The sequence below is a fragment of the Notamacropus eugenii genome, chromosome 4 (assembly GCF_028372415.1).
Source record: "Notamacropus eugenii isolate mMacEug1 chromosome 4, mMacEug1.pri_v2, whole genome shotgun sequence".
NCBI lineage: Eukaryota > Metazoa > Chordata > Mammalia > Diprotodontia > Macropodidae > Notamacropus > Notamacropus eugenii.
In genome coordinates this window covers 61,337,011-61,350,201 of record NC_092875.1, presented here as the reverse complement: position 1 = coordinate 61,350,201, position 13,191 = coordinate 61,337,011, and the positions used below count along the sequence as shown (strand labels likewise).

At 40.2% G+C, this 13,191-nt stretch overlaps 1 protein-coding gene across 2 annotated transcripts in view; it reads left to right on the top strand.

Moving 5' to 3' along the window:
• Positions 1-13,191, top strand: part of TMEM259 (transmembrane protein 259) — a 62,522-nt gene that overhangs the window by 26,406 nt on the left and 22,925 nt on the right. The window contains exon 3 of one of the 2 annotated variants that reach the window (XM_072601342.1): positions 3,194-3,371. In XM_072601342.1, the coding sequence (XP_072457443.1) occupies positions 3,194-3,371 (178 nt within the window). The remainder of the gene's footprint in view (positions 1-3,193; positions 3,372-13,191) is intronic. The other variant, XM_072601343.1, reaches the window with a different exon arrangement.

Here is a 13,191-nt window from a genome sequence, read left to right as displayed (position 1 = left end):
TATTTGCACAGGGAGTGAGGTGGAGGGGAGGCTGGTGTCATTGGACTGCAGAGTACATGGGGGATGGGGTCAGAAGATTGGAATGCCAATCAGAGGATTTTATATTTGATCTTGGAGATGAAGGGGAGCCACTGGAGTTAACTGACTAGGGGAGTGATATGGTCCAAAGATGCACTTTAAGAACATCAGGTTGACAGCTGAATGGGGAATGGACTGGAGTATGAACAGACACGTGGCAGGCAGACCCACCAGTAACCTTTTGCAGTAGTAGGTAAGAGGTGATGAGGGCCTGTGTCAGGGTGGTAGCAGTGTCAGAGTAGAGAACGGGGTGTATTGGAGGGGTGTAATACAGGTAAAATCAGTAGGATTTGGCAACAAGCAGCTGGCAAAGTAGTGGCAAAATTAAGACTAGACCCTGGGTCTCATAGCCCTGGACTCTACCTCTATGTCAATTTCAAGTACTCACGTGGAATCCTGCCATTTAGAGCTGGACTACACTTTGACCTAGTTCAATTCCCCCATCTTCAGGTGGGAAAACTGAAGGTTAAAGAAGGAAAGTCACTGGACTAAAGTTAAAGCGAAATAATAGCAGAGTTAATTAGTTAGTCAACTGGTCTCCCTATCTTGCCCAGGCTGGATATTGCAGCCACTCAGAGGCTCAATCCTACTGCCGTTTGGTACAGAAGCTTTAACCTACGCCTCTGTTGTTCCCACCTTCGAGTAGAAATTCAACACAACTCCAGCCGAGCTTCCATCTTCCTCCAGTTTTAGGCAGCCTGGTGGCCCTTCACTCCTAGGGGTTCACTTTATTAATGTGGGACTTATTGCAGACAGACCCCTGTTTGGCTTTACCCTACTGAGGCTTAGAGCTCCCAAACTTAAACCATCCACCAGCCCTGGTTTCCCTCCAGGAGCAAGCAAACAAGTGTGTGCTACCACACCTGGCAACAAGAATTTTTCAGATGCCACTGTGTAATGCTGCCTTTGTGTTTGAACCAGGTTCTAAGGATACAGATAGAAAGAATGACAGTCCCTATTTGCAAAGAGTTTACAGTTCTAATCCAGAAGAATACATATTCTTCATATAAATACATATAAAATATGTATAAATACATATAAAAATATATATACATACATATACACATATAAATACATATAAAATGTATACATTTTATACATATACATATAAAAATATATATATACCTTAAATATAGCAAATTGATACAGATATGTACACAGTTGTTAAAAGCCATGATTATTTAGGAAGGCAGATGCTGGTTGGGAGGAGTCAGCCAAGGCTTTGTGCAGAAGGTGGTTGTTGAGCTTTGTCTTAAAGGAAGAATGGGACTTGGGTAAAGGCAGGAAGAAGTGTGTTCCAGGTATTAGGAACAGACAGTGAGAAGGAGCAGCTGAACCTCAATCTCCTGGTCCCTGCTCTAGATCTTTCCACTGCACCAGGTGTGCATCCAAATGAATATTATCCCTTGGAAAAAGTCATTTTTTGAAGCCAAATACTTTGCTGTAGAGGGTTTCATGACTCGTAGTCTTTCTGAGTGATAGCTCACTTTTCTGTAGCACATCAGTTTATAAGTTAGGGAGTGTATATATTATTACCCCCATTTTATAGATGAGGAAACTGAAGTGACTTGTTCATTGTCAAAGAGAATAAGTGGCCAGGACTCAAACTTAGGTATTCTGCGTCCCAAGTCTAATGTTCTTTACATCATTCTAGTCTTTTGACTCATCTGGATGAGGTGGGATCATAGTATTCAGATATCTGAGTCTCATGTGGAAGAAGAATTAGACTTCACTCTCCTTGCCTCCACAGGGAGAGCTAAGGTGAGTGGATAGAGGTTGTAGTAAAGCTGTATTAAGAATCATTATAAGCTTCAACCCTTCTGGGAGATCCTTAGCTTACCAGGGGATTGTGTAGATCCCTTGTCGATCTCTTCTGGGAGAATACTTGCTCCTTGGCTCTGAGATTCTGGCCAAAAAGTCATTATCCCTACTTTGCCCTTAGCATAACCAGGCCTTGAGCAGGCCAGAGGAGAGATGAGCTTATCATTTTAGATTACCTCTCTGTCTTAGAGCTTTACAGAGTAGGGGAAACATAGGAGAATTCAGGCAAAAACCTTTTGGTCTTCCTTTGCACTGTTTTTCTCTCATACTGAGAACTCTACCCCCTAAGAAAATGACTTTTCCTCCTGAAACTTTTAGCACCCCCCCTCCCTTTTCTGTGGCATAATTTACAAGTAGTTTGATATAGTAAAAAGAGCGCTGGCCTTAATATATTTGAGTTCTGGGTTTGCTAATTTCTAATTGTATAACTTCTTATCTGTAAAATGAGGGTGCTAACAATATTTATGTTTCCTACCTATTTCACAAGACTGTTGTGAGGACAAAATATTATATACAGAAAACACTTTGGAAATGTCAGCTGTTATTGTCAGAAACCATAGAGATCACTTAGTCCAACTGTCTCATTTTAAAGAAAATAAAGCTAGCCTAGGCTTCTGCATGATTGAGGTCACCTGATTTGTTTGTCTTTGTTTTAGTTTTAACATATTCCCATGTACTTGGCTCTATACTGTCGTTATAAAGAATTCTGAATTATAATAGCTAATATTTATAGAGAGCTTTAATGTTTGCAGAGTACTTTACATATATTATCTCATTTAATCCTCAGCTTTAGCTGTTCTGTTTTTCATCGTGGGGTTAGGTCTTTGACAATAATTTATTGGTACATAAAGCATTCATTTTTTTACTGCACGCTCAACATCCTGACAGATGACTCAGTCCAGTAAAGAATTTGGTTTATCTCATCTTATTCCAGTATCCTTGAATTCTCAGGGAGTAGTTATCCCTGAAAAGAATAGGACTTCTCTTGGTCCCACAGCAATACTGAGTTATTGGCCACTTTATTGCAAAAAGTACATCTGTGTTTTTTGAAATACTGATCCAAGTCCCTGTAGATTACAATTTAAAAAAAAACAGCTGTGGACTCAGAAGTAGGTGACCTACGTTTGAGTCTTGGTGTTATCATTACTTTGTGGTCATAGGCCATTTCTCTTTTCTTCTCAGAGCCTAAGTGTCCTCACTTGTTAGGTGGATGGCATCTTTCCCAGCATTGTATTATTAATTTGTGAGACTTTGCTAACTCTCTTGATTCTTTTTTTTCTTTTTTTTTTTTAAGTTTGAGCTGGACATTGAACCAAAGGTGTTCCTGAAGCCTTCCCGGGTGAGCAACCCTGAAGCCTTGACCCAGATGGCCAAGAACCAAAGCCAGGAGCTTTCCTTCACTGAGGCGACGACTAAAGGTATGCAGCCTCTGATCGAGACTGTGTCGGAATTTGAGATGCTAGCCAGAGCAGGTAAAGACAACTTCTTTTGGTACCCTGTTCTTTCCTTCACCACCTTTCCCCCCTTCCTTCTCACCTCAGCGTTCCATTCATTTGTCTTTCATTCATTCTCCTCCCTCTTTCTGTGTCAAGTCAACATATGGGTGATAAGCATGTCAAGCAAATGGACTGGCCTTACCCAGTCTCTGAGCCCTGAGGACAATGAGGGCAGTTTGATGTAATTTCTTTAATCAGAGTTGTTCCCAAATGCTTGCTTTAAGTTAAAGAACAGAGAAATTTGGGCCTGAATATTTAGAGATTAGCATGAAGTAATGGGAGGAAAGCGCCTTGGAGTCCTTCTAGTCACATCATTGACAAGATTTCAGAATTGGGAGGGAACAGAGAGAACTTGGAGGTCATGAGTCCCAAAGAAGAATCTCCTTTAACGCGGGGCACTTAGCACAGGGTGTGTGCATTTTTTTATATCATTGTATTTCAGTAGGATTAGTTTCTTGTGTAATTCTGTGTGTATATTCTTTTGTTTCTGCTTATTTCACTCTGTATCAGTTCATTTAAATTTTCCCTTGTTTCTCTGAATTCCTCATATTCATAATTTCTTACTGTATAGTAATATTCCATCACATTCATATCCCATAGCTTTTTCAGTCATTCTTCAGTTAGTGGGCCCCTACTTTGTTTTTAGTTCTTCCCTACTATAGAAAATGTTTCTATGAGTGTTTTAGTATATATTGGACCTTTGTTTTTCTGTCTTTTAACTTTTTGGGGGTATGTATCCAGCAGTAAAGTAGCTGCTTCAAACGATATGGACAGGTCACTTTTCATGCATAATTCCAAATTGTTCTCCAGAATAGTTTAAACCTCTGCCAGCAGGTGTACCTGCCTTACCCTCCAATACTAGCTGTTCTTTTTTTTTTTTTTTTTGGTCATCTTTGTCAATTTGGTGGGTAACCTTAGATTCCCCTCAATTTGAGGGGGAACCTCAGATTTGATTTGCATTTCACTCACTATTAGTGCTTTTAAAGCAGTTATCTATAGTTTGTGGTTCTTCTTTTGGGAATTATTCATGTCCTTTGACCATTTACTAAATATTTGTGTCAATTCCCTCTATAACTTGGATAGCAGATTTCATCAGTGGTACTTGATGCAAATATTTTTTTCTCTTTTATCTTCATTGGTTTCACTAATGCAAAAGCTTTTTTAATTTTATGTAATTGAAATCATCTTTTTTATCTTGTATAATCTCCTCTCTCCTATGTTCTGTTAATAGTTTTCCTGTTAGAGTACGATTGAGCTTTTTTGGGGGACATGGCCAATGTGGGAATTTATTTTGCTTGATAGTACATCTTTGTAACAGTTTTTTTTGTTGTTTTTCTTGCTTTCTCAACTAGGAAAGGGAAGGGATGTGAGAGGGGAGCGAATGTAGATCCCAAAATAAAATCTAATTAGAGTAAAAAAAAAATTCCCTTGTTAACCATAATTGTTAAAGGTCCTTTCATTCCCCCCCCCCCCTGCCATGTGACCTATTATATTAAGGTTGTCTTTTTTTTCCTTAAGGCAGCCAGGGTTAAGTAATTTACCCAGGTTCACACAGCTGGTAGATGTCTGAGGCTAAATTTGAACTTAAAAGTCCTCCTGACTCTGGGGCCTGTGCTTCATCCACTGTGCCACCTAGCTGCCCCCTGTCTGTCTTTCTAAAAGTTTGTTGTGGTATTGTAAGGTATTGACTTAATCTAATTACCATACTGCCTTTTGATTTTCCAGCAGTTTTTGTCAAAAAGATGGATCTTCCCCCCAGTAACTTATGCTATTGGGTTTATTGAACAGTAAGTGGGTTACTGTTCTCATTTACTTCTGTTTATTGCTTTATCTAGTCTGTTCAGCAGGTCTATTTTTTAAAAATCAGAACCAAATAGTTTTGATTACTGTTTGTAATATATTTTGAGGTTGAGTAATGCTATGCCCCTTTAACGTATCCTTTTTTTTGTCATGATTTCATAGTTTCTCTTGAAATTCTAGACTTTTTGTTCCTCCAGATGAAGTATATTACTGTTTTGTTTGGTTTTATGAAATCACCGTTTGTCCCCTGCAGCTTTGATTGCTATATCAGTAACCCTAACCCTGATACTTCAAGTCAATGTAGGTGGTAATATCATTTATCACTATGTTGGTATGGCCAGGTCATGATTACTGAATGGCTCCCCACTCATTTGTCTTCCTTTATTCTTTAAGGAATGTTTTGTGGTTGTATTTATAGAAATCTTGGTAGTTTTAGATATTTTCCCCATATTTAGATGTTTTGAATGAGATTTCTCTTATTGTTCCTGGTTTTTGTTAGCGTTGTAGAGAAAGAATTTGCATTTATATCCAACTGCTCTATGAAGCTATTAATCATCTCAGTTTCTTTACTGATCCTTTGGGATTTTTAAGGGCATCATCATGTCATGTGCAAACAGATAATTTTGACTTCTCTTTGCCGGAGTCTTGCTTTTCAATTTTGTTTTGTCATCTTATTGTTATAGCTAACATTTCTAGAACTATGTCAGAGCTGAACTTGGAGTCATAGGACTTGAATTCAAACTTTGGCTCTCTAGGACCTCAAACAAGTCACATGATGCCCCTTGGCAATAGTTTTCTCCTCTGCAGAATCTCTGAAGTCTCTTCCAGCTCTAAGGGTATGATCCCAAATAAAAGTGGGGGAAGGGGGTTGAAGAACATCCTTGCTTTCATACTTGTCTGTACGAGGAAAGCTTAATTTTGGACGTCAGCTTTGATTTCAGACATAATATCCTTTTGATTATATTAAAGAAGGGCCTTCCAGGCTTGTGTTTTTTTAGTAGCCCTCATTTTATAGTAGAGGAGACTAAGATCCTTAAGGAGATTCCTACCAGCTTTGTGACTATGATCAAATCATTTGCTCTCTTTGAGGCATTTATATAGACTCTTAAGGTTTACCAAGTGCTTTATAAGTGTCATCTCATTTAACCCTCACAACAACTCTTATGAAGTGCTAGTATTATCTCTGTTTTATAGATAAGGAAACTGAGACACATAAGAGATTAAGTGAATTGCTCCCCCCCCCCCCCCCCAGTGGCTTCCATCCCCACTCCCCAGCTAGTAAGTAAGTGCCTAAGGCAGGATTTAAACTGTAGTCTTCTCTGACTCCCAAGTCTTGTGCTCTGTCCACTGTGCCATTTAACTGAGGCTGATTAAAGAAAACTATTGTTATTACCACCTATACTACCTACTTACTTATTGTAAGGATCAAATGATCAGAAGGATCAAATATTTGTGTAAAACATTTTGTAACTGCAAAGTTACAAAATGGCTTTCAGTAAGGCATTTGTGATTTTTAAGGTCCCTTCCAGCTCTGCCATTATTACTACTGGTATTAATAATCATGTTCCACTGAAGTCTTACTCCTAGGTTGGAGGTGACCCTGGGTTGTACAGCTCCAGCTCTGGCTGACCTTACCCAACCAGATGTCTCAGTATCTCAGCATCCACAGTCCTGTTTTCTGTAGATCACCAGGTTAGCCACAGGGTAGTAGATTTTTCTGCCATAGGAACTCTTGAAAACGATCTACTGTGTTACAAGCAGGGCTTTGCTGCATCAGTGGAAGAATCCATGGCAGTAGCGCTGCAGACCTTCAGTATGTGAAAGCAGTCTTTATTGTTGGATTAAGTGGGGTGGGGATTGTTATGATGGCTCACTCAGGAAAAGCTTGGTCATCACATCTGGGCAATTCGTATGATCCGTATCACCTCCAGTTCAAAGAATAAGACAGTGAATCTCAGAGAAGGGAAGTGATTTGAGTGAGGTCACATGGCTAGTCATGTATCAAAGGCAGTATTTGCTGCACTACTGCTTTTGTTGTGAGGGCTCTTTGAGCTCAGACGTTCTGGGTCCCTTGGTTCCTTAGTGCTCAGTCTCTTTTTTTGGACCCTCCTAGCTCTGACATTCCAGTAGAATACAGTTTCCACCTTTGTGTATATTCTAAGCATCCTTTTAATGCTGATGGCCTAGGTTCTGAAGGACTTTTTGTTGACTGTCTTCAAAATCCAATGGAAGTAGAACTTTTCCTTAAAGGTTTTTTGGGGGTGTGGGGGGTGTTTTTGTTGGTTTTTTTAAAGGTTGAAGGGGAATATCCACTGGTTTTTCTTGTTCAATTCAGTAACTTTAGTAAACACATGCTTTGTATAAGACTGGTAACTTAAAGACAGAATTGAAGCAGTCTGCACCCCTTAGGAGCTTATATTCTACTAAAACAATAACCCCATGTACGTAATCCAAAGGGAAATGAGGAAAGGAGCAAGCACAAACTATGGGGACAGGTCAGAGAAGACTTCACTCGGGGAGGGGGTAAGGATTTTGAAAGGCAAAGGTAAGGAGGGTGATGCATGGAGCAGGGATGGAGTGCCAAGTTTGGTGAACAACAGATAGTTCTATTTGACTGGAACTTAAGAGATTGTGATGGGGAGAGAGTATAAAATGAGGCTGCAGAAATAGGCGGCCACAGAGTGGGAAATGCTTATAGGTCAGGCTAAGGAGTTAATGTTGAGTCTGTTTTAAGCAGAGGAAACCCCTAGAAATTTTTGAGCTTCTGTGATGTAGGAGGGGGGCAGGTGTGTCCTTGAAAGATGGATTGGACCAGAGGTCTCCTAAGGAAGTGTGCTGTTCACTCCAGAGAGAAAGATGATGGATAAAGGGTATGAACTTGGGAAGGGCAGGACATGGCTAATACAGGAATTTGTTTGACTTGATTATACATACTTGTTGTGGGTTTTGTTTTTCTTGCCTTCTCAATAAATACAGGAAGTGGTGGGAGGGAGAGTACTTATAACTGAATATTAAATAAAATTGAATTTTAAAAAAAGAAGATAGAGAAGATAAGAGACTAGAGGCAGGGAAACCAATTAGGTGACTGTGGTTAAGTCTAAGTGCGAGGTGATCAGGGTTCGGATTAATGCAGTGACTGTGAAGGGGAAGGGGAGAGACTCCAAGGGTGTTGTTGAGGTAGAATTGACAAGACTTGGCATTGGATTAGATATTGGAGATGAATTTCAGCACTAGCAGAAGACAAAGCTAGATTCGGTATCAGAGGACTTACATTCAAATTATGAATGTTTCAGTGACCTTTGAACAAATTAATTAAGGCTCTATGCTTCAGTTTCGTTATCTCTAAAATATAGGAATTGGACTAGAAAACTTTTAAGGTACCCTCCAGGCCTAAATCTATATTCTTAAGAGCCTTTGATACTCCCCCCCCCCCCCTTTCCTAAAAGTGAGTACTAGTTCAGCTGACCGACTAGAATGAGCTGGACTGACTGTAGCCATCCCTAGGCCAAATCAGCCTGATAGAAAGTGACTGCATTTGAATGGGGAAGAAAGCAGTAGTATTTCCTTCAAGGCTGGGGGTCCAGAAAGTGACTTATTATATCTAGTGTCTACCATTAATTAGAGGAATAGGCACACAAACCCCTTGTAAGCTGGAGGGTCATAAACTGTTCCTTACAGAACAGTACAACAAAAAATTTAAGTGCCTCTTCTGCTCAGTCTAGCATTAGCCTGGCTTTGAAGTTTGGATTCATGGAACATACCTGCTAGCAGTAGGATACACTTGTAATTCTAATACTCAGTATTCCCTCAATGTCCTCAGAATCCTCCATGAGGTCAGAGAGAGAAGATTCCTGACCACAGAGGATAAAGTCCTTATGGACTTGGGAGACCTGTGTTTAAACTGTGATTCTGGGAGACCACACAAAGGTCATGCGGCTGCTTCATCTGTAAAATAGGAGCAATACCTGCAGTTGCTACTTTACCCAGTAGTTGTGAGGCACAAGGGAGCTCACATCTATACATGTCCATTGCCAACATTAAAGGCTGCTGTTGTTAAGGAGTTACTTTGTATCTGTTGCCCTGCTTGCCTCCTTTCAACACTGAGGAGCGAGCTAAAGTTAAGCTCTTCTTCTCTAATCTCACCACCTGTTGCTAACTCAAGTTCCCGTGATGGGAGGCTTGGAGGGCAGAGTACCAAATCCCTCCCATTGTTTTCCTTTATAAAGGGCAAAAACGGGACTCTGAGCTCACTCTGTTTTGTATCTGATGCGTTGTCTGGTTTCAGCTGCACAGAATATGATGCCTTCCTGGTGTCCAGTTCTCCCACCCTTTTCTTCCTGACCTCTTTTTGTGGTTTTCTCTACCTTTATATTGTAAGTTCCTTGAGGGAGAGACTGTCTTTTTATAAATCATATCCCCAGCACTCAGCACATGTCTGGCACATAGTAGGTGCTTAATAAATATTTATTGGATTAGATGATTAGAATCAGATAGGAAGGCCAGAAGGGTGTGTGTAGCTGGTAAGGAGAGCCTTTGCTTACTATGGTGATGGCAGTGGGAAAAGAGAACAGGATGGATTTCTGGGATTGGCTGCAAAAATGATTTGTGTTTCATCAGGTTCTCAGATTTAGAGAATTTAGGTTAGGCTTTGGAGATACAAAGATTGAAATAAAACAATCTCTGCCCTCAAGGCTCTGGGAAAATATAACTTGTACTCAGGAAAATAAAGGCCAAGTTATGCAAAAATTTCCTGGCCTGTGCCTCAGGTGAAGCATAAGGAATCTGAGTGTAGTACACACAGTAGTGGACTTGGTGAAGGGGGCCATCCCACATTAGAAACTTAATTTGTGATCATAGGCAAGTCACTTACCTCTGTGTCCTTGGCTGTAAAATGGAAGTCACGTTACTTGTAATTTCTATCCTCACAGGTTTACTTTGGAAACCTCTGTGAAATGTACGTGTGCATATATACATATATGATATAAATATGTGCATATATGCATATATATCATTACGTGTGTGATTTTATTATCTCAGAGAATTCAACTGAATAAATGTTTAAAGACGAAAACCAGTATAGGCCCTTTCTTCAAGGAACCTTACGGTTAGTTTGAGGATAGAGTGATGCCTATGCTGTTGGAGATTGACCTCTTGGGAATGATCTGGTAGTACTTGCAGCCACTCCTTAATGTTCAATGTATTTTTTAAAAAATGTATTCTTCTAATCATAGATAAGTTGCTTTTCTTGGGCTTACCACAACTTTGTTCTCCCTATGTTCAGGTAGTAGTAGAAGCAGATGGGCTGCAAATAGCCTACCATGCAGAGGTCCCTGTAATTTACACTCCTTTATCTCTTTTTTTCCTTCTTGCTTTAAAGTTGCCTGTGGACCACCTCAGTCCATATAGCTCCATCCTTAATCTGTATAATTGGAAGGATCTCATTTGGAAAGGTATTCCTTCTAGCATTAAAGCCTACAGATGCTCTTCCACATCTTATCCTGTGTAGTTTTGACTACACCCGTCTATGGTCTTAAATAATGGATCAACCCAACATGCTTCCTCTGGTTTTTGTTGACATAGTTCTTAAATTGTTCATCTCTCTTGTCCCTCTTTAAAAAAACATTAGTTCAACTCCCTCCTTTTATAGAGCAGGAAACAAAGTTGTCCAGAGTGACTTGGCCATGGTGCCCCGTAGGGAGAATAAGAATAAGTAAGTAGCAGAGCTGAGATTCCAATTCAGGGCCTCCGGCTTAAACTCTTCACATCTCTGTGCTTTCCTTTTTTCATTTTCCTTTCCTCATTAATCCTAACATTTCTCAGGATACAGCTGTAAGAATTTCATTTCTTGAGGGCAGTGGCTGTTTTTGTATCCTCCGTGCATAAAACCTAAGTGTGTGAATGAAGGAATGAATGTCAGAAGCCTTGAGGCTGCTTGATACTGGAGATGTCTGGGTTGAAAGGACTGTATAACTCTGAGAGTTGCACCACAGAAGAGAATTGTGGGAAAATAGCCCTGTGCCAGTAAAAGAAGCAACCAGGGCATGTGCTGAAGGTGACGCTGCCTTTACCATCGGCAAGGAGAGGTCTCAGCTGTGGTCAGCAATGACAGAGTAGTCTTTGTTCAGGCCTAGGGGTTTTTGTATTTTGTGGTAGTTTTGTTTTCTTAAAGAATTTTGGGATCCAGTCTGAACCATGAAAAAGGAAGGACGATTCTGATTTCTGTACACTATCCCCACCAGCGTTGGAAATGTGTCTTTCCTGTTTATGCTGACCTTGCTTCACATCTCTTTTATGCAGTTTCCATGTTCTGATCAATATTGCAATTAGTTATGAGCTCTCTATGAAAGCAATTACTGTACTTTATTAGAAGTCAAGAGACCTTGATTTGAATTCTTGACCCTAGTGCTTGTGGGTCACGTCACCCTGGGAAATTCATACGTTGGCCAGTCTGAACTTCAGTTTTTTTTATCTGTAATATTGGGTTGATAATCCTTACGTTGCCTATCTCACAACACTCCAAGTTGTTATATAAAATCTGCCCTAATATTGAAGGGAAACAGATCAGCTTAGGAAAATCCATTTATTTGAACACCTTAAATTCTTCTTAATGCTTTTCTAGCTATTCCTGCATACAGTTTTTCATTGTTAATGGAGAAGTATGTTTAAGCTCTGTTACTCTGAGGATGAAGTGAGACTGTTGTGGGTAGGATGATGGTTCAGTCTAGGCCCTAGGAGCACAGACTTGACTGAACTGAGAGAAAAGTCCCCTTTCAACTTGTATCTTCCCTTTATGTTTCCCCTCATGTCTTCATTTTCCAGATGTATTTTGTTGGCCTCTTGTTGCCTAGACTCTTTTTCACTCTTTCTCTCTAGCCTAAAAGCACAGCTTCCCCACTTCAGGTTTATTGCTGAAAAAGGAGAATAAATGGTCTCCTCTGAAACAAATGTCCTCAATGGATAGGGCTGATATTTATAAAACAGACCACTTCCTGAAAGAGTGCAGCTCAGACTTAGAATGTTTTTGTATAGGTTAATGAAAAGGGCAAGAGATCTGGGTTTGTACCCAGCTATGCTCCTGATACCATGACCATGAGCAGGTCCCTTCCCCTCTTCACGTTTCTAAATAATAGCTATTTGAAGTTGGAATGATACCTCTTGGTTTTGGGGGTGGGATTTTTGGGGGTTTTTTGATACTGCAGATATTTCCTGATTATTCTCCTCCCTTCCCCTGCCAAAGAAAAACAATTAAACAAAACCCACCATCATAGCAACAGTCTGAACAGTATATACAATATTCAACTTCTGCAGATCCCCAGCCTCTACAAAGAGAATGGAGTTGTATTTCATCATCTGTCTTTTGAAACCAGTGTTGGTTCCTGCCTTTAATCTGAGTTCATCTATCCTATAGTGTTGCTTCACATTGATTTACATCATTGTAATTGTATATGCTCTTCTCATTCTGTTTTCATTATGCGTTGGTTTATAGATCTGACCATGGTTTTTTCTGAATTTCATGTATTTGTTATTTCTTATGGTCTAATAGTATTCCTTTATATTCATATACCATCGTTTGTTGGCTTGACTCCCAACACCTCTTCCCCACTAAAAGTGAATATCTTCATCTTATTCTGACTGGAAGTATGTGGGCCCAGTCCCACTCTGATTAGTCTGGGAACTTTAACTGGTTTGATTTCAGACCCTAACCAATTAGCTCCTCCCCAGCCAACCCCTTGGAGTATGGTGAGCTCCTGGAAACCATATGAATGTTGAACTCAGTGCAGACAGCTTAGCCACTGTCACTCAGAACTCCTGAACTCAAGAGTTTGAGAGACCTCTGCCTCTCCAGGGCCTGCCATCCTGCAAGTCACGTGTAGACATTTGTAGTTATTTGAGCAAACTGCCACAGGTCTGCAGACCCAGAGTGTGAATGTTAACTCCAAGAAGGACTGATGACTACTAGAGGTCTGGTGAAGGAGGAATGTCCAGAAAACCTCTG